Source organism: Silurus aristotelis (genome assembly GCF_946808225.1).
Source record: "Silurus aristotelis genome assembly, chromosome: 16".
Lineage (NCBI taxonomy): Eukaryota > Metazoa > Chordata > Actinopteri > Siluriformes > Siluridae > Silurus > Silurus aristotelis.
The window spans coordinates 16,113,669-16,135,749 of NC_139589.1; the positions used below are offsets into that span (position 1 = coordinate 16,113,669).

General features: G+C 36.7%; 1 protein-coding gene and 1 long non-coding RNA gene across 2 annotated transcripts; one reads left to right on the top strand and one right to left on the bottom strand.

The window, feature by feature from the left end:
• The first annotated feature begins 6,637 nt into the window (after positions 1-6,637).
• irf1b (interferon regulatory factor 1b) lies at positions 6,638-9,611 on the top strand. Its single transcript, XM_083563580.1, has 9 exons — positions 6,638-6,824; positions 7,286-7,377; positions 7,509-7,608; positions 7,701-7,912; positions 8,055-8,145; positions 8,245-8,364; positions 8,527-8,552; positions 8,736-8,868; positions 9,027-9,611. Exons 2-9 carry the CDS (start codon positions 7,291-7,293, stop codon positions 9,158-9,160), a joined length of 903 nt encoding a protein of 300 aa, XP_083419706.1. The 5' UTR covers positions 6,638-6,824; positions 7,286-7,290; the 3' UTR covers positions 9,161-9,611.
• Positions 9,612-10,012: 401 nt separating this feature from the next.
• Positions 10,013-17,392, bottom strand: LOC310739404. The gene is made up of 2 exons (XR_014537383.1): positions 17,214-17,392; positions 10,013-10,293 (listed from the first exon to the last, which is right to left on the bottom strand). It is a non-coding gene; the product is annotated as an uncharacterized lncRNA (long non-coding RNA).
• Positions 17,393-22,081: the final 4,689 nt, after the last annotated feature.

Consider the following 22,081-nt stretch of genomic DNA (forward strand, 5'->3'; position numbering starts at 1 on the left):
TAAAAGCTTCTTGACCTGACTAGTTTCCACTTTTGTATTATTGTTCATTGTAACTCTTTATTCATGCTCATATTGTACTGTACATTAACAATAAAATGGTAATTTTACTATAATTGCCTTATCTTCGTTCTCTACATATCACTCGGCTCATTTATGTAATTTCTATCACACAAATCCCCAAATCTTACTTAACATGTCAACGTGACTGTTATTAAAAACTTAGGTTAGCCCTTTATTAGTTCCTAAAAAAAGTGAAAAGTATTTTAGGAAAATTTATTATTCTGACTTAAAACCAATTGCACTTTATCTATATTCTAAAAGTAAATATTTAGCATTATAAATTATCATTCAGTTTCTTTACAACTTTCTGTATAGAGTTCTATTTGGATAAACTTATTTTTGTTTTTAAATAAATAAAAAATAATAGTAGTAATAGTATTATTTAACTTTCTTTCAGCTTCTCCCGTTAGGGGTCGCCACAGTGGATCCTCCGCATGTTTGATTTGGCACATTTTTACGCTGGATGCCCCTCCTAACGCAATCCTCCCCATTTATCCGTGCTTGGGACCGGCACTGAGAGTGGCTGGGGTTGTTACAGCATGTAACAGCATATAACTTTTAGAATTAAAGATGGTTACTTTTAACCTATTATTATACTAAACAGTACCTGTTTATGTTACTGAATAAAGTTATTGCTATATTTCAGTTTAATATTATTTTTTGCCCTGTGTTTTAAATAGTTAAATATTATTATAACTGTATCCCTAATGAGCAAGCTAGGGGTGTCAAAGCAAGGAAAATGTAGTGTGCATCATATATTTTCCTGTGCTAAATATTCAGTTCTGTCCTGTGTAGAATTATTTTCTACATATGTGAACGTGTAAACTTATTGTATTGAAATGTCCCTATATATCTGGTACTAAAGTACTTATTGTTATCTTAAGCTAGCTTTGTTTTTATGTTTTTTTATTTGTTGTTATTAAGCTAACAATCTTTTTTCTATTCTTGTTTAGTTATCTTAAAAACTTAACTGGTCAAGCATGCAGTAAGCCACCAATCAGGGTAGAGCGCACACTTTGTTTTGAAAGAGATCAGTGTTATTCACTTCACAGGTCATAATCTTATTATGTCATAATGTTATGCCTGATTGCTGTACAGTTCAGCATCAGATCAACAGCAATCATTAAATTTTAAGAGTAATAATACAAATAAACCTTAAACCAAATCTGCCTGCTCTCAAATCCAGTTATTTAATTTGATTTAAAATAAAATTCAGCTTCATGGATTCGGGGTCATGATCATTTAATAGCTATCAATCAGTGTTTGACTAATTCATATCATTCTATTAATAGATTGGTTTGCTAAGAGTAACATTAAAGTCTTAAACTGAGTTATTTAAACAAGTTAATTGTGACAATGATAACAGGCATGGTAGCCATATTAAATCATAGCACTTTGGATACTTTACATACATAGTACTTAAGTACAAAAGTACAAAAGAGTACATTTGAAGTCAGGACTTTGGAGGGAAGACATTTGTACATTTATTCAAGCGAAAGTTTACAGGGAGCACTTTTAGTTTTACTGAAGTAATATTTTACTGAGTGTATCTCTACTTTAACAGTACATGGTTTGTGTCCTTTGTCCACTACTGGAGAATTTACTGTTCATCACATGGCAAAGAAGAAGTACAGCAAAGCCATTTTCAATGCAGGGTATTCATGACACAGCACGATTGTTGTCCACCTATGCTTTGCAGAGTGACATGATTTGAAACAAATCTAATCTTCTAAAATTTCAGACCAATGTTTATTAGTTTGTTTTTTGTTTTTTTTACGAGTGTTTTTTTGTTTTATTTTACAAGTTTCAGAGTGGTGCATTTCATATTCAACCTTGTTGGTGTTCGGTGTATACATTTAATTTGCCCACTTTTATTCAACTCTCTGTCCTCATCACAGTAGGTAGTAGCACCACACTGCAAAGTGTGATATTAATACCTGAAAATTTTACTTTGTAATTGTTTGAGGAAAGAAGCTCTGCTAAAAGACTAACCACTGAATTTCAGTCATGATCAATGTAAAGTGTTAAATTTGTCTTGTCAGGCCAAGTCTCTGCTTTCCCTTAAAAAATATTTTAAGCATAGGTTTAGTAGTATTCTGTGTAAAGCATGGCTGAGCACGTGATTTCAGTTTACGAAGGCTTCTTGTTAAGTTAAATTAACAAAAGTCACGTGAATTATGGTGCAATTTTAGAAATATATATATTTTTTATTTCTTATAAAAGGGGTGTTTGACCCCTTGGAAAGTTTGCAAGGACACCTAGAGGCACTCTATAATTTTGCGTGTGAATAATAATGTTCAAATATAACACTTTTAATAGAATTAGTAAAACCCAAGAAATTATCCAATTTTGTTCTCAGAAAGAGAGTGTAAAGTTGCATTATTGATATTATTAATGTTATTCTATATTTGAAAAGATCTTTAATGAAAATGACATGTTTAGGTTATGAATGTTAAATGTAAGTTTTAAATGTAAGGTTATTAAAACAATATATACAGTTCAGTATATACACGTTTGTCGATTATAGAAAGTTTTCATAAGTGTTGATCTGCTGTATGTATATATATATATATATATATATATATATATATATATATATATATATATATATATATATATATATATATATATATATATATATATATAAACCCAGCCATTAGGGGGGCACAAGCCAGTGTACTCTTAGTGCCGGTCCCAAGCCCGGGTAAATGGGGAGGGTTGCGTTAGGAAGGGCATCCAGCGTAAAACATGTGCCAAATCAAATATGCGGATCACAAATGAGAATTTCATACCGGATCGGTCGAGGCCCGGGTTAACAACGACCGCCACAGGTATCGTTAGCCGACAGGGTACCGGTGGAAATTGGGCTACTGTTGGCCGAAGGAGGAGAAGGAGAGGAGGAAGGCGTCTACAGAGACGGCAGGAAAAGGAGCAGTGTAGGAGAGTAGAGATTCGGGTTGGTACTTTAAATGTTGGAACTATGACGGGTAAAGGGAGAGAGATAGCTGATATGATGGAGAGGAGAAAGGTAGATGTGTTGTGTGTTCAGGAGACCAAGTGGAAAGGGAGTAAGGCCAGGAACATTGGAGGTGGGTTTAAACTGTTTTATCATGGTGTGGATGGGAAGAGAAATGGTGTAGGGGTGATTCTGAAGGAAGAGTACAGTAAAAGTGTAGTGGAGGTGAAGAGAGTTTCTGATAGGGTGATGATCGTGAAGGTGGAAGTTGAAGGGATGATGATAAATGTCATCAGTGCCTATGCTCCACAATTTGGCTGTGAGATGGAGGAGAAAGAAAGATTCTGGAGTGAATTAGATGAAGTGGTAGATGGTGTACCTAGAAAAGAACGATTGGTGATTGGGGCAGACTTTAATGGGCATGTAGGTGAAGGGAACAGAGGTGATGAGGAGGTGATGGGTAGGTATGGTTTTAAGGAGAGGAATGTGGAAGGGCAGATGGTGGTAGATTTTGCTAAAAGAATGGAAATGGCAGTGGTGAACACGTATTTTAAGAAGAAGGAGGATCATAGGGTGACGTATAAGAGTGGAGGAAGGTGCACACAGGTGGATTATCTTCTGTGTAGGAGATGCAACCTGAAGGAGATTGGAGACTGTAAGGTGTTGGCGGGGGACAGTGTAGCTAGACAGCATCGGATGGTGGTCTGTAGGATGGTTTTGGAGGCGAAGAAGAAGAGGAGGAAAGTAAGGTTTGAAAGAAGAATAAGATGGTGGAAACTGAAGGAGGAAGAGTGTAGTGTGAGGTTCAGGGAAGAGGTCAGACAGGGGCTTGGTGGTGGTGAAGAGGTGCCGGATGATTGGGCAACTACTGCAGGAGTGATGAGGGAGGCAGCTAGAAAAGTACTTGGTGTGACATCTGGAAATAGAAAGCAAGACAAGGAGACGTGGTGGTGGAATGAGGAAGTGCAGGAGAGCATTAGGGGAAAGAGATTGGCAAAACAGAAGTGGGATCGACAGAGTGATGAGAAAAGTAGGCAGGAGTACAAGGAGCTGCGGCAGCAGGTTAAAAGGGATGTGGCGAAAGCCAAGGAAAAGGCATATGAGGAACTGTATAAGAGGTTGGACACTAAGGAAGGAGAAAAGGATTTATACCGATTGGCCAAGCAGAGGGACCGAGCTGGGAAGGATGTACTGCAAGTTAGAGCAATAAAGGATGGAGAGGGAAATGTGTTGACTAGTGAGGAGAGTGTGTTGAGAAGATGGAGGGAGTATTTTGAGCAGCTGATGAATGAGGAAAATCAGAGAGAGAGAAGGTTGGAGGAGGTGGAGTTGGTGAAGCAGGATGTAGATAGGATTAGTAAGGAGGAAGTGAGAGCAGCGATTAAGAGGATGAAGAATGGAAAGTCGGTTGGACCAGATGACATACCGGTAGAAGCCTGGAGATGTTTAGGAGAGATGGCAGTGGAGTTTTTAACCAGATTGTTTAACAGGATTCTGGAAGGGGAGAGGATGCCTGAGGAATGGAGAAGGAGTGTGCTGGTTCCGATCTTTAAGCATAAGGGAGATGTGCAGACCTGCAGTAACTACAGGGGAATTAAGTTGATCAGTCACACCATGAAGTTATGGGAAAGAGTAGTGGAAGCCAGGCTGAGAGAAGAGGTGACCATCTGTGAGCAACAGTATGGTTTCATGCCGAGGAAGAGCACCACAGATGCCTTATTTGCTTTGAGGATGTTGATGGAGAAGTATAGAGAAGGACAGAAGGAGCTGCATTGTGTATTTGTGGATTTAGAGAAAGCGTACGACAGGGTGCCGAGAAAGGAGTTGTGGTATTGTATGAGTAAGTCAGGTGTGTCAGAGAAGTATGTGAGGGTGGTGCAGGACATGTATGAGGACAGTGTGACGGCAGTAAAGTGTGCAGTAGGTACGACAGACTGGTTCAGGGTGAAGGTTGGACTGCATCAAGGATCGGCCCTGAGCCCTTTCCTGTTTGCAGTGGTGATGGACAGGTTGACGGACGAGGTCAGACAGGAGTCTCCCTGGACTATGATGTTTGCAGATGATATTGTGATTTGTGGTGAGAGTAGAGAGCAGGTTGAGAAGAGCCTGGAGAGGTGGAGATATGCGCTGGAGAGAAGGGGAATGAAAGTCAGTAGGAGTAAGACAGAGTACATGTGTGTGAATGAGAGGGAGGGCAGTGGAGTGATGCGGTTGCAGGGAGAAGAGGTGGAGAAGGTGGAGGAGTTCAGGTACCTGGGGTCAACAGTGCAAAGTAATGGAGAGTGTGTTAGGGAAGTAAAGAAAAGAGTGCAGGCAGGGTGGAGTGGGTGGAGAAGAGTGACAGGAGTGATTTGTGATAGAAGAGTATCTGCAAGAATGAAAGGGAAAGTTTATAGGACTGTGGTGAGACCTGCGATGTTGTATGGATTAGAGACAGTGGCATTGAGTAAAAGACAGGAGGTGGAGCTGGAGGTAGCAGAGCTGAAGATGTTAAGGTTTTCGTTGGGAGTGACGAGGATGGACAAGATTAGAAATGAGTTTATTAGAGGGACAGCACATGTAGGATGTTTTGGTGACAAGGTGAGGGAGGCGAGATTGAGATGGTTTGGACATGTGCAGAGAAGGGACATGAATTATATTGGTAGAAAAATGCTGAAGATGGAGCCACCAGGTAGGAGGAAAAGAGGAAGGCCAAGGAGGAGGTTCATGGATGTGGTGATGGAAGACATGCAGGTAGTTGGTGTAAAAGAGGCAGATATAGAGGACAGGGTGGTATGGAGACGGATGATCCGCTGTGGCGACCCCTAATGGGAGCAGCCGAAAGAAGAAGAAGAAGATATATATATATATATATATATATATATATATATATATATATATATATATATATATATATATATATATATATAGTTATAGTTATAGTTATAGTTATAGTTATATATAGTTATTTATTTATTTATGCTCTTCATAATGCAAAGGACCTATATCCCTAATGTCCAGTATTAGGCCATTTTGCATTTATTTTGGCCTTACATGGAACTGCTGGCTGCGTAATTACGGACACGTTAGGGTTTACAGAAAACCCTTCTGTAATTTAACTCAAGTGCGCCCTCTACAGCTCTACAAAATAACATACCATTTCCCGGAAAGCCTATGGTTTCTTTCTCCGACCGAGCTCTCTGAGTTCCGTCTTATTCTGTAATAGACTCCTGCTGATATCCATGTTAGAATAAAAGTGTTAATACAAATGATCATTTTAAAATTGATTAGCGTGGCGCATTTAAGCAATTTCAGAATGCATTGTACATCGCTTTGTTTTGTTTTGACATTGATTTCCATCCAACTTGTTTTTGTTATATTTTATTTTTATTTAGGATGGCAAGCAATTACATCTCTCATTAGGCTTTATTTTTTTGTGACCAGATGTGTTTAACAATAAATCCATATGTATTTTAACAATAAAACAAAAACGCAAGTTTCTTGATGCTCTTGGAATGGTAATCATGGTATGCTGAAACCACAACACTACCTCACGTATCTTGCATAGCTCATAACGGCGTGATTTCTCGGAAATCACCCCACTTAAGTTTGAGCGCGCCTGCATTTCTGTCACACTGCGCGTGCGCAGCAAGCTGCCAGACTCCAGCGCTGGGAAAACCCCCCAGAGCGTATAAATATAAAAACACACGAGCGCTAGACCCAAACACAGTTTCAGATCGATACGGAGACCAGCTTGTTTCGAACGAAGTGGAATAATATTTTATTACCTATCGCCTTTTCTTATTTCCTTAATAATTTCGGATAACTAGTAAGTAATCCTGCTTATGTTGTCTTTAAATGTGTGCATTTTTAACTTAAATCGGACAAAAAAAGATAATAAATTCTGTTTACATATTATTTTTGATATACTGCATTTTGTGTCACGGTTGGGAATTTTCTTTTCATTTAAACTGTACCTAATGTTAGGGCGGTTACATTTAGGCACGTACTCCTTCTGTATTTATTCCGATTTGATTATTTGTTGAGACCTTTGAGACCGCGCGCGCGCATGATGAACTTGTATTGGACTACATGTATTTTGAAAATAATAAGCTTAATTTTTTTTACAAACTAGGCAGGATTTTATTTGAATTTATGGTACTACAGCATACTAATTAAAATCTTCCGGTATCAAAGTTAAGCTATAGAAATTTTAAAAGGTTCTATGCAACTATATGAAATGTAATAATATGAACTGTGCAGCTCAAGATTCTCACTGTATTTGTCCAGAAACAATGCCTGTGTCCAGAATGCGCATGCGGCCCTGGTTAGAGGATATGATTGACTCGAACTCTGTCGCTGGACTTGTCTGGGTAGATAAGGTAAGGCGGAGTCACATTTTACCCAGATCAGTTTATTGCATGCGGTTAACTTTGGCTAAAAGTTTAAGGATAGGCATTTTATACACTGAAATAGTAATCAGAATATCTTGTGGATGTTTTGGGTTGCTTAGGAGAAAAAGATGTTTTCCATTCCATGGAAACACGCTGCACGCCATGGATGGGAGATGGACAAAGATGCCTGTCTATTTAAACAGTGGGCGATACACACAGGTAAGAAGCCACTCATAATGTCAAACACAACATTGTTTTACAGAAGAAACAAATAGACTCTTACAAGGCATTTATAACATTGACACTTGCAGGCAAATTCAAGCCAGGAATCACTGAACCTGACCCCAAAACATGGAAAGCCAACTTCCGTTGTGCAATGAACTCACTGCCAGATATTGAAGAAGTGAAGGACAAAAGCATAAACAAAGGCTGTGAAGCTGTTCGCGTCTACCGCATGCTTCAGGTTGTCAAGAACAAGAGCAAAAGGTCATCTAAAAGTCTGGAAAGCAGGAGGAGGAAAAGGGTAAGCAGATAACAAGCCATGGAATCATGTTATTATGTCATAAAAGCATGGAATTAAAACAAATACTCTAGGTATACTCTATAATACTCTAGGTAATACTCTTATCTCAAAGTGCATAATGAAATTTTATTATGTGGGTTAGGGGAGAAAGATGGAGGCAGACATGACCCCAACTCACAAGCAAGAAGAAATGAGTACTCAGGAAAGCACCATAGACAGCACTGAAAGCATGAGTAAGTTCAACAAGCAAAACTCAGTTAAAATTTTTATATATAATGGATACACACTTTGTTCTGGTTTTAAATTTATTTTCTTGTGACTTTTCTTCAAAGACACATCAAGCCCCCCCTATGATGTGCCTGACTGCTCAGGTTACGAAGTGGAAATTGGCCCTGACAGCACAAACGATATCTACAATGGCAGATTCCAGGTTTCACCAGATCACGTGTCAGGTAGTTAAAGTAATATATATATATATATATATATATATATATATATATATATATATATATATATATATATATATATATATATATATAATACTTTATCTTATTACATAATAGCATGTTAAGTGGCATGGTATTTATTGTGTTTTTGTTCTTTCATATCTGCAGACTACGAAGAAAATGCTATTGTTGAGGTGAGTCTAGCTTTAGTTACGAAGCTAAACATTATCTCTGTGTTGTGCTTTTTCATTCTCAGGAATACCCAGTTATGTATCAAATAATTAATTATTGGCATTTTTACAATTGCTTTTAAACACCACTGAACCAAGGGCAAGCTAAACCCTTCCAATTACAAATTCTGTGTTTTGCTCTTGCAGATCACACGACAATTGGAGCTTGATAGTTCACAGTGGCTACAAAGCAATAGCAGCGGAAAGGGGTTCCTGGGCAATGAAGTAGCCATGACAGAATCTTACCACTGTCCAGAGAGCCAATGGAGTGATACATCAGGTAAATAAATGTTGCATTTAGCTTATGACTATAGGGTATATAGCTAGGTTTTCTGCTAGCAGGCTTATTTATTTGCTAGTCAAATATATCTCTCTAACATCCTTTCATAAAAGTAGTTTACATCTCATTACCTTAAACTATTGTGTTTTTCCTTTTAGGAGAAGAGCTTGAGCTGCGTTTTTACACAGAACTGATACCAGGAATTCCCAGTGAAGATCTCTTGAACTACACAGAAATGTGGAACAGCACCCCTCACACAACCAGTCTCCCAAGAATCAGCTGTCTACTATGAGACCTACTTTTCTGTTCAGCCATACATTATTACATTACCTCACATTCTAGGTCTTCTTTCTCTGACCAATATATCAGATCACCAAAAGCCAGTCTTGTGAAAGCCACTTCAGCCTGGTTTGTCATAAGTGTAAGGTTTTATGCGCGGGGATTATGCTGATATTTGTGGCCATCAACAAGGAATGCTGTAGGCAGATATGGTTTTTGCAGTTTTCTGATGTGTTCCTAAATGTAAAGGATAATGGTTTGTAAATAATCATGTTGATGTAATTTACTGTGACATTTGGCAGGTTCCGTTATCCACACATCAGGGTTTTAGTGCATTATCCTCTTAAAACTTTATAGGATATTTGGAATATATTTTTAAGCTCTTATGTGCTTCGGGTGAAAACTCTTCACATGTGTATATAGTGTATAAATGAATTTATAATAAAAAAGTAAACAAGTTAAAAGACTCTTTGATTTTACATTATCACTGTGTATTATCTAAATATACTTATTGTTTATATATTAATAGTAAAGCTATATAATAAAATTAGAATTAGAATTTAATATTTAATTTTATACAAACATTTTGGACTATTGTTGGCGTGGCAATTATTATGCAGGTGCTAATAGTTATTTAAAAATACACTTTATAATAAGCAATTATATTTAGAAGATGCTTAATTTAATTGCGCTACTGCTCGCAAAATTACTAAATGTATATAATATAGTAGAACTGAGTAAAAGATAATTTGTTAATCATTTATGCAATTGATGGAAGTAATCTGACATTAAGTAAACATAAAAGTAATATAACACTCACTTTGACAAAACAAAAATAGCACTATAAAGATCTGCAAATACTGTATATCATAGACATAGTCTTTAATATATGCATTTTCACAGCAGTAAAATTTTTTTATACATATTTCAATGCTAAGGCCAGTTACAAGTTTAGGAAGCATGGTGGCTTCATTGACCTGTCCACTGTCTATGGTACAAGCAGTGGCAAAATAATTCAATATTATTTATAATACTGTTAAACACATGTTATATACTAGTATAAATGTGTCTATTTCTTCAGCCACACTCTTCAGTTCGTGTGATCCAAGACCTCCATACCCACTATACAGCAATCAGAGAAGAAACCTATAGTGGGTTTTTTTAAATAGAAACATATAGTTTATTAGCATAATTTAGAGATACTGTGACAAAATACATTAATATAAGACAATTTAAATCTTTTTGTAAAGCAATCCATCATCAATCCATCATCCAATCAAGCATCTGAAATATCTTCTGCATTTAAGGACTGTATGGTATAAGAAAAATAATAAAATAAAAAACCAATAACATCAACAACAATACACTAAATCAATAAAAAATATTTGCCTTGTTACAACTTTTCTTTTTGTATATCTGCAACTTTTGATTCAACTCTTACAAACTGCTAAGCACACCTCTTAGCAAGCCTATTGCAGATCCACTTTTTGTATTTGAGTCATTTAATGCCTTTAAGCAAATGTTTGACTAATTTATGCACTCCAAGATGGAAACTGTCAATGAATTACCACGTGCAACAATGCTTCTGCATCTTTATAAAAGACTCAAACAAAAAACAATTTGTTTATGCTATTTGTATCTCTATGGAAATAAACAATATTAACACAAAGACATATAAAGTACTTAAACTCTCATCAAAATTATTAACAACCAAAATGAAAAAATATATTTTATTTACCAATGTCTTTTAGCAAATTAAATATGACTTTTATTTCATATGCAAGGGCTCACACTCAATAACAGATTCACTTCTTTTTGCTGTGTATGTTTGTCCAAGGTGTCGAAGTGGGTTCATAGATGTGCATAGACTGTATTCTAGAGAGTGTGTGTTCTATTGAGAGTTTGTTAATAGCATATTCAGAAGTTGTTCCCAGTAATTCTTGTTTTAACTGATGGGAAGTGCTTGCCTAAGGGGAGTTTTTGGAAAAGGTGGCAGCTGAAGTTGGGTAAATTAAGATTGTTTTTGTATGCATCCAAATGTCAGTCTAAGTAAAAGTACTGCAGGAATGGTGGACCATTCAAATGGTCCATACTGTCTAACCTTGAATTAAGCAGCATCGCTACTGAACCAGAATGTTACAGACAATGTTGGGATTACCCAGTGATTATTGTATAAAACTGTATCAATATTTTTAAATGAGCTTGTACTTCTCAGCATAGCTTTCAAAAAAAGAATGTGTCTCAACTGGGCTTACTTTGTAACATAATTTTATTTGTGTTCCCATTTCAGGTGCTGCAACAGAAAAGTACTCGTACAATTCTACTTTAGTTACCTTTAAATATTCATGCCACATTTTTTTTAATGAAATTGCAGTACAGCAACAACAGCAGACAGGTATTAGCCAGTTACTTTAACTACAAATAAGCTAATTGACAATAACAAGAATTGTTAAGGTACAATTTAATTGCCTTGTAGTAGTTATCAGAGTAACAATCTGGATTCCAAGGATGCCAAGCATTTTCCGGCTTGCTTTAAATGCATCCATTTTCTTATAATTGAGTCTCTTTCAAGAGGGAAGATGGCCTCATACTGTACTTCTTGAAAATGGTAGTGATCATTGTTTTGCCAAAACTTTGAAGGACTTGCATTTGTTAAGGCCAAGTGAAAGGATAAAAAAAAAAAAAAAAAAAGATCACATGACTTAGGAGCTGCCTTTGGCTAGCTGCCAAATGATGCCAGTGTCAAAAATCTTGGCCAGAAAACACTGAAAAAGAACTTTGCAAATATTATTCAAGTTGTTGTTATCCATTGTGGCATTAAGATGTTTTGATAACATACTTTTTTCGTGCAAAACATATATATTGTGAAACAGCTTGACAATGGATTTAGCACATTAACAAGGAAGTGTGCAATGCACAAAATGTATACAAGGAAATCCCCAATCAAAGACACTTGCTATACTTTTGGTACAATATAGTGGTATATATCGACTTTGAAAGCAGCACCGTCTGTTACCGACAAAAACTAACTTTGCCCTGCATTCATTTAAGCCTGAGTCATTAAATAGGTTGACCGGCTCATTTGTTTGTGTCCCACACTGTAAATTTATCAACCAACTTGATTATTTCAAAGGAATAATCATCAGTTTTCATGACAGCTTGCTTTTAATTCATTCATTAATTGTAAATGTGAATTAGGTTATGAATGTGTGAATGGCTGTTTGCAATAACACATATTCATCTTTTATATCCATGTGAATTAACTCATACATTTATGAATATGAATGTATAAATAACTTGTTCTATATATTCTATCTTCATAGACATTCACCCGTAGTCTTCTCAGTAATGCAATATGCTCAGCATACAATGACATGAGACATGCATCTTTAGCTTTATGGAATTTCATCAAAAGAACATTAAACACAGCCATCTGTTCCTCTTTATTCACCCTGTTTTGCCATTAAGCAAGTGAATGACTGGATATCTGGAACAGCATGTCTGTACTAGCAGCCTGCACTACATGGATGACTAAAGTTTTTTATTGCTGCATATAAGTTATTAGTGAATGACATATCTTACACCATATTTACTATCTTATAATCTAATTCAAACCATTATACTACTTAAATCCACTATTCTTAAAAAAAAAAAAAAAAAAAAAAAAAAAATATATATATATATATATATATATATATATATATATATATATATATATATATATATATATATATATATATATATATATATGTGTGTAAACATTTTTATTATGTTTTTTGTTTTACATGTCTCTCAGCAATGAGGATACATAACTATTGAAGATGGTGACTGCATTTACAGCTGTCAACTATGCTGCTGAAATGCCCATGAGGGGTCAAAACTAATGAACAATTAGTGTATGTTGTGCTGTAAATTTTTCTTGGTTCGATTGCTAGGCTTTTCTTTTTATCAATGTTGGCAGCTCAACACTACACTAGATTACATCAGATATGTGGAGCAGATGAAATGGCCTTTAAATTAAGAAGATAATTAACTTCGTTACATCAAGAACACCGCTGAGTCTTTTAATTTAAAAACATTTGAACTGCAGTTCAGCCATATACACGATGTGAAGTGTTATTCTAAGCTTTATAAGATATATGTAGGATGTAGAGTTAAATGTAAGTTCATAAGAAAAAAAGTTGATATCTGATAAGTTAGATTCCTATCAAAAAAGGCATGTGCAGAATGTATCTGCACAGTTTCATTACAATTATTAACAAATTGGAAAACTTTGTCCTGAATGAGATGCCAAGTTAAATCAGCTTACATTTTTGCAACTATGAAATCAGATAGCTCTTGAAAAATAATAATAATAAAAAAAAACTTACACTTGTACTACACCATTTTAATTACTCCCGGTAAAGATTTAAATACTCTGACATCAACATTTTGATTATTATTCTGGTAGTGTATCATCTCATAGACATTTGCACCTCTGGTCTTAATAAATGTAAAATGTAAAACTTTCTTGCTGCTGTAGAAAACAAGCCACCTGTTATGTTTATAATATAAAAATGTCTTAACCTAATGTTTTTGTCTGCTTTTACAACACAGGAAACACATTCAGCATTGTGTTTATAATAGCTCAAGAAGCTAGTAATAATGTTCAACAACTAACAAACAAACAATTTTTTAAGCATACATGGAACAGTGCAATCTAATACCTAAATTTGCAACTGCAGCTGTAAAGCTGTTCCTTCCCAACTGTCAGATTCACATGCCCCAGACTAGTGGCTGTTCTAAACATTGCCTGGATTTCTTGTAAATCACGTGACTTTTTTGCAAGCAACAGTACTGCCACATGATCAAGTGGAGTCGCCACTGAGGAGAAATTAGTGTATTTACAAGAAACTCCCGAGGTAGACCTGGAAAGCACCCAGTTTTCCTGGATGATTTCCTATGACCATGCATGAAATCCTGTGTTTATTCTTAATGTTTTAATTGGGTTTAATATAGTTCAACTGAATGTGAAAAAAAGGGGCGCATCTTAAACTGCAAGTAGCCACTACTCATTACTAATGGTTTGATCATTTACACAACATTTTATGAAGCATATTTAGGTTCAGGACAATCTGGCAATCTATACCTTACTTTAATAGCCACATCTATTCCTAGATTTTCATGTGTATAAACAACACTAACAAAACTGAGTTGCAAAATGTTGTGTTGTAGATATCAAATGTTCATGTAAATGTAATTTGAAATGCTTTAATACAAAATGCTATCATGCCAGATTTTAGACAACAAGCCTTTAGTACGTTAAGGTGTCCTTACATAATTCAGTCTTGTATAACCTTAAAACTGGGTGGGTAGTCTTTGTGCAATGATAACACCCTTTTGCACACTGTTGTGTTTGGGCTAAGATCATTTCCTCCTAGTTTATAGGAAGCACCTTGCTTACAATCAAAATAAAAGGATAATAAAATTTTTTTTTAAGTTTTTTTTTATGAAATCATCCGTCATTTAATAAAACAGAATTACTGTTTTAAATTACAAATAGAAGACAGTAGAATTCATACTTATAAAAACAATTTATGTCAGTAACAATAATAAACTGCAGGAGCATGCTGGAAAAAATTCTATCCCTATTGTGTACAAAGCAAATGCAGCTAGGGACATCTGGTGGCGTAAAGTAGCACTGAAATGTTAGCAAACACCCACTGTTGATGCTAATAAATGATATGTTTCTGTTTAAAAAGTATATATATAAATATTTAGATATAATTTTTAAACAGTAACATATAGTTTATTAGCATAATTTAGAGATACTGTAACAAAATACATTAATATTAACACACACACACACACACACACACACACACACACACACACACACACACACACACACATATATATATATATATATATATATATATATATATATATATATATATATATATATATATATATATATATATATATAAAAATAAACCCCCCAAATTCAGTATCTCATATTTGTAATATTGTGAAAAAGTTCAATACTGGAGACTCGTGGTGTCACACTCTAATCAGCTAATTAACTCAAAACACCTACAAAAATTTCCTGAGCCTTCAAATGGTGTCTCGGTTTGGTTCAGGCTACATAATCATGGGGAAGACTGCTGACTTGACAGTTGTACAGAAGACCATCATTGACACCCTGCACATGGAGGGTAAAACACAAAAGGTCATTGCTGAAGAAGCTGGCTGTTCACAGAATGCTGTATCCAAGCCAATTAATGAAAAGTTGAATGCAAGGAAAAAATGTGGTAGAAAAAGGAGAAATGAAGCCCATTTTAGATTTTGGGGGAGATTCACAAAGAGTGGACTGCAGCTGAAGTCAGTTCTTCAAAAGCCACCACACACAGACATATCCATAGGCTAAAAATTACTCATTCTTTGTGTGAAGTCACTCCTGAACCAGAGACAACGTAAGAGGTGGTCTGGACAAAGGACAGAAAGTACTGGACTGTTGCTCAGTGTGCCAAAGTTGTCTTTTCAGATGTAAGAAAATTTTGCATTTCATTTGGAAATCAAGGTCCCAGAGTCTGAAAGAAGAGAGGAGAGGCACAGAATCTGTGTTGCTTGAGGTCCAGTGTAAAGTTTGCACAGTCAGTGGTGATTTGAGGAGTCATGTCATCTGCTGGTATTGGTCCACTGTGTTTTATCAAGGTCAGCACAGCCATCTACCAGAAAGTTATAGAGCGCGTAATGCCTCTCTCTGCTGACCAGCTTTGTGGAGATGCTGATTTAAATTTCCAACAGGACTTGGCACCTGCCCACACTGCCAAAAGTACTAATACCTGTTTAAGGACCATGGTATCCATGTGCTTGAATGGCCAGCAAACTCACCTGACCTAAACCCCATGGAGACTCTATGAGGTATTGTAAAGAGACACCAGACCCAACAAAGTTGAAGAACTGAAGGCTGCAATCGGAGCAACCTGGGCTTCCATAACATGCCAGCAGCGTCACAGACCGATCGCCTTAATGCCATGCTGCATTGCTGCAGTAATTCATGCAAAGGGAGCCCCGACTGAGTATTGTTCTGTATATGTACATACTTTTCAGTAGTCCAAGATTTCTGTGTTAAATCTTTTTATTTATTTAATTTTCTTTTATTGATCTTAAGTAATATTAAAATTTTCTGAGATACTGAATTTTGTGTTTTTATTAGCTGTAAGCCACAATCATCAAAATTAAAATAAATAAACACTTGAAATATATCAGTCTGTGTGTGATGAATCTATAAAATACACGTTTTACTTTTTGTATTAATTTACTAAAATAAATCAACTTTTTAATGATATTCAAATTTTACTGAGGTGTGTGTGTGTATAATAAATGAATGTGTGTATATATATACATACACATTTAGCAAACTTCAAGTCACAAAAATCATATTTTGCCTTTGTATTAATTTGTTTTAATTTTTACATGAAATAAATAATTTCTTCATCAAAGAAATCTCTCTCTAACACATACACGAACACACATCCCTTATATATAAAATGTTTAAACGTAGAATAATTGTTTTTATGGTTAAAATTATGTTTTCTCTAGATCTTCAGGTAGGTATACTATAGTCCCCAATTTAACGATTGGTACTTTCACCGGAATGAAATTGGACAATGCTTGCTTGTATTGTAGTTGTCACTGTTGTTAAAGATTGCAGGTCAGCAACAGCATCCAATTACAATAGACTGCGCACTATTTCATTCATTTTAGACAGCATTTTCAACTGTAAAATCCCACCTGACCAGTTTTCTGCTGCCAAAACAATGACCAGAATTAAACAGGTATACCGGTTTTTCTAGCTGGTAAATTGTTTTCTAGCTTCCTTACTTCTTACCCGAACTGGTCAACAAATATTTAAGATTTTTTACATTTTTAACGTTATATTTTAAAATGTGGATGCATTCGTAGCCGTATCAGAAACTTTTTTTCTCCAACATTCTAAACAAACTACTGTAACTAAACAAAACCATGCCTTTCCAAACAACCGTAGTGAGCTCAAAACAAAACGTCATTGAACTTACTCTTACCTCAAAAGCATAGCGCTTTTACGGTCATCTGAAAGGTTATTCCACCTTTTCTTAAATCAATTTAAAATGAACACAGAAAACATGTCTGTATTTAATTTTCTTTCTGTCGAGCAATCTTCTGTATTTTTACTTTTACTTTCACTTTAACATTGGAAGAAAGATCACGGCACGAAAAGAAAACGATTTCTTGCTGTATGTGCACAAATATTTTGTAATGGAAGTCCGCAGTGCTGACAGGTTTAAAACGTGAATTAAATTAAATTAAAACAGTTGCCAGTAAATGTACACGAACTGACACTGAACTGACATAAGTATGAATACATCAGAAAATCTTACAAATTACTAGTAAGCAAACACTGAATATTGATTATTCATTACTGTGTTTGGCAAATTTAGTTCTGGAAGAAGACCAGAAGCAATTTGGACCACCAGTGCTTACAGTATAACCAAGGTGATATAGTTAATTTACTTGATACTCAACACCAGTGTTGTGCTAGTTACTAAAAAATAGTAACTAGTTACAGTTACTCGTTACTTCATTCAAAAAGTAACTCAATTACTTTGTTGATTAATTACACCAAAAAGTAATGCGTTACTGTTAAAAGTAACTTTTTGGTTACTTTTTAAAAGAACCTTCTTTAATGTTCCAATTAATGCCCTTTTATGCGTTATGGTCTATACAAACACAAAACTGACTTAAACACAATGTAATTTTTAAACACTATTTTATTTAAGTCAGACCAGCACAAAATGAATATATAACAAGGATTTCTGAAATAAATAACAAAACAAGCTGAATAATATGTTCAGAATCAAAAACTAAAGTGGCTTCTGCTGTTGTGATGAGCTCTTAAAAATGTTAAATTTCACAGCTGAAGTATGAAAACTATCAACAATGTAGAACAGAACACCGGGTTAGCTTCTAGCTTCGTCGAGGCATGGGGTTTCTGGAGGAGCTTCAACAGATTGGAGTTGCTGTTTATCGCAGTAGATGCGACCTTCGAACCAGAAAGACACAGCTTACATTTGACTAAAAAGTTTTTGTCTTTATACTCAACTAAAGTGAAATAATGAACATTGTTGTGTATGCTGACAGAAGAATAATACGCAGCAGAACGGTTGAGTCGTGTTAACTCACATGGTCTTTACTCAGAACTGCCATTACTAATACAGCGCTACATAAGTCACCACTAGAGGGCAGGCTTATCACAGAATGCTGATACCAATAGTACATATATTACACATTCCTCCCCTTTTAGATTAATCACCTAAGAAACAAGAAATACACAACTACAACTCACTGCATAACAATCACAATAAACCTGAACAATGTTGCCAATTACAACACATTACAAATCAAGCCTCTGGGGAGGTTTCCTACATCTCTCAGGGTAACGTCTCTGCGAATCCCGGTGCAGTCCAGGCGTAACTGAAGCCGTCACATCTGGATTATCAATGTGTGGTTCAGAATCGTTCATGGTAACCGAGGTAAGAGGGGCAGTCTCAACAGCATCATTGACCTTGCCATTTAAATCAGGAACATCGTCAGATGAATCAGGAACAGATAACAGTGAGGATTTTGCCTGACGATTCACCAGCTGATCTGCATGCCGTCTCCATGTGTTGTCACCAACCCTTACTGTGTACATCAAGGGACCAGTTCTGGTGGTGATGGTACCTGGCTGCCATTTTTCCAGTCTGTAGTCACGTGCTAAGACTGCTTGTCCTACTTGGAAGTTTCTTGCTTGTCTATCGTTCATGTGCACAAACTGTTTGTTTTCCACATCTCGTCGAACATCAGGTTTGATAAGATCCAAGCGAGATCTTAAATTCCTCTTAATGAACATCATTGCTGGTGTTTGACCAGTTGTGGAGTGGGTTGCATTTCTGTACATGAAAAGGAAGTTGTCTATTTTGTGTTGGAGTGAGATGGTGTCATTGTCCATTGCATTTATTGCTTTCTTGAACGTTTGTACAAACCTTTCGGCCAAGCCATTAGTGGCAGGATGGTATGGTGCGGATGTAATGTGCTTGACTCCGTTCAGCTTCATGAATTTCTGAAACTCGTCTGAGACGAACTGTCGTCCATTATCCGTGCATATCTGTTCTGGGAGCCCGTTTCTGGAGAATATTGATCTTAGCACAGAAACAGTCTTTTCGGATGTGGTTGTCTTCATTAGAACAACTTCAGGCCACTTAGAATGCGCGTCCACGGCAATCAAGAACATGGAGTCCTTGAATGGCCCAGCAAAGTCGACATGCACTCTTTGCCACGGTGTTGACGGCCATTCCCAAGGATGCAAAGGAGCTAATGGTGGAGAGTTCTGGGTCCTTTGACATCCTGGACAAGCCTTTGCCAGATCTTCAATCTGCTTGTCAATTCCCGGCCACCACATGTAGCTGCGGGCAAGGTTTTTCATTTTTACAGTGCCCAAATGTCCTTCATGTAGTATGTCCAACATCTTACTGCGCAATTTGGAGGGAATGACAACTCGCAAGCCACACATTAGAGTTCCTTGACACACAGAAAGCTGTTCTCTCCTTGCTGCGAATGCCAGATACAGCGAGTTCCCTGCTGTCGGCCACCCACGTACTGTAATATCATAGACCTTAGACAATGTGGGGTCATTGCGGGTTTCTCTCTGAATAGCAGCATTTGTCACAGGAAACTGACTCACGATTGAGGTTTGAAACATGTCAGCTGGATCCATCGCCTTTGACTCTTCTGTCAACTTCAGTGGAAGACGCGACAAGCCATCCGCGTTACCGTGTAGTTTGGTGCCTTTGTACTCGATATCATATTGATGAGCACCCAAAAAGAGTGACCAACGCTGCAACCGTGCTGAGGCCATCGCTGAGACACCCTTCTGAGCGTTGAATATCGAGACCAAGGGCTGATGATCTGTGATCAGGGTAAACCGTTGACCATACAGATAATGGTGGAATTTTTTTGCTGGGACACATCCAGTTTTTTTATAGTGTGCCAGTCTAGAGGTATTTTCCTCAGCCACTCACGTCCGAACAATGCAGGCCCTCCGTTTTCCAACACATACAAGTACAATTGCTGCTGATTACCTTTGTACTTTACAATTACTTGTAGTTTCCCTTTCGGAGACACTGGAGACCACCAGTATAGGTCTTTAATATCAGTGATGTGCTGTGCAGTGGTATTTTTGAGAACAGTCGCTGGTAATTAGCTGCTGAAATGACCGATAAGGCCGATCCAGTATCTAACTCCATTTTAAATTTGACTCCTGACACTTCCGGTGTGAGCCAAATAACTCTTCGATCTGTCTCCTCAATATTGTACAGTTCCAAACATGAAAGATCATCTGTACCTGAACTCGTGTTTGTTTCATTTTCAGTTACTTGATATACAGTGGCGGATTTACGTTTCACCTTGTGTGTTCTGTCTTTTTGTATCCTCAGTCTGTCCGTTTTGCATACACGTTCGATGTGCCCCTTTTTATGGCATTTCCTGCACTCTTTATCTTTAAACCAGCAGTCATTCGCATCATGAGACATTTTTCCGCAGCGATAACATTTATGTTTTCTTTCCAATTTCAGTGACAGTTTATTTGTTGCACATTCGATTGTTTTTTGTTGCAATTCCAATGCATCTTTCGCTGCAGTCTCCATGGATATTGCTATATTCAGTGCACGATCAAGTGTCAAGTCTTTTTCTGTCAACAGTCTTTTTTGTGTGCTTTCATTGTGCATTCCACACACAAGCCTGTCTCTTAATGCATCTGCCAGTCCAGCTCCAAATCGACAATGTTCTGACAATCGGCGTAGCTCAGCTATATATTCAGAAATGCTTTCTCCTTTTGCTTGGTTACGCTTATGGAATCTGAACCTTTCCGCAATTAACAGGGGTTTGGGGTTCAAATGTTCATTTAGAATGTCCACTATTTGCTGAAACGTTTTATCCGCTGGCTTTTCAGGGGTTAACAAACTACGGAGCAGTCCATACGTCTTTGCTCCCATCACGCTTAGCAAAACAGCCACTTTCTTAATATCTGCAAAGGCATTAGCCTTACAGTATAATTCCACTCTTTCCACATAAGTTCCCCAATCCTCAGCATTGTGTTGTGTATTTCGTCGTCTTGATGGAGTGTAGCTGTCGGTTGGAAGGAATCTCCGTAGACGCAGTTATTTCGTGTAAATAATGATTTTTATTCAGCACAGAAATATAGCATCTTTACAGGCCTTCCGGTCAAGCCTGGAGTCAGCACGCTCTGATTCAAAGTCTGACTCCCGATCCATGGCTGCACACTCATTATATATTCTGATCATTCTCTGGGTCCGCCTCTTGATGCATAACAGATGTATATGAGCCTACTGTGCAATAATGTTTATCTTAAAGAGAAACCTGTCTTTGTCCAGATTTAATATATCTCAAATGTACCAGCGCTAACTTTCCCAGACCATTCATCTTAACATACAGTGAGAACGGGTCAGAGGTCTTTTCCCAAGAGGATGTGCATCCTGGATCATATTCTATACTTCGGCTTATGCTGATTTAAAGACGACCATCCGTTTCATTTTCCCAGTCACGGCTCATAAGATAAGCACTATGGGCCTTTCATACATTTGGCTTAAAGGAAAACATCTGGCCAGATGGTTCAGTAATTAACTTTGGCCGTTTCAGGACACCATTTGTAGAATTGTATGAGTTAAGGCTTTTAGATATTACACATTTAAGATACTATACGTTTAAGACACTACATATTTCCCCCCTTCGGGGGATCAATAATCCCACGATAAACAAAAAATATAACATACATATTCATCATTGGTTACAGAAATAGTAATAATACATTCTGTCACAGAACCTTAACAATATAATGAATTTATGGAGTGTGAGA

Excerpts from the sequence above, each read along its gene's own strand:
- irf1b (XM_083563580.1), top strand. The coding sequence starts at position 7,291 with ATGCCTGTGTCCAGAATGCGCATGCGGCCCTGGTTAGAGGATATGATT. Across the intron at positions 8,146-8,244 it reads AGACAGCACTGAAAGCATGA|ACACATCAAGCCCCCCCTAT; the intron begins GTAAGTTCAACA and ends TTTTCTTCAAAG. Across the intron at positions 8,365-8,526 it reads TTCACCAGATCACGTGTCAG|ACTACGAAGAAAATGCTATT; the intron begins GTAGTTAAAGTA and ends TCATATCTGCAG.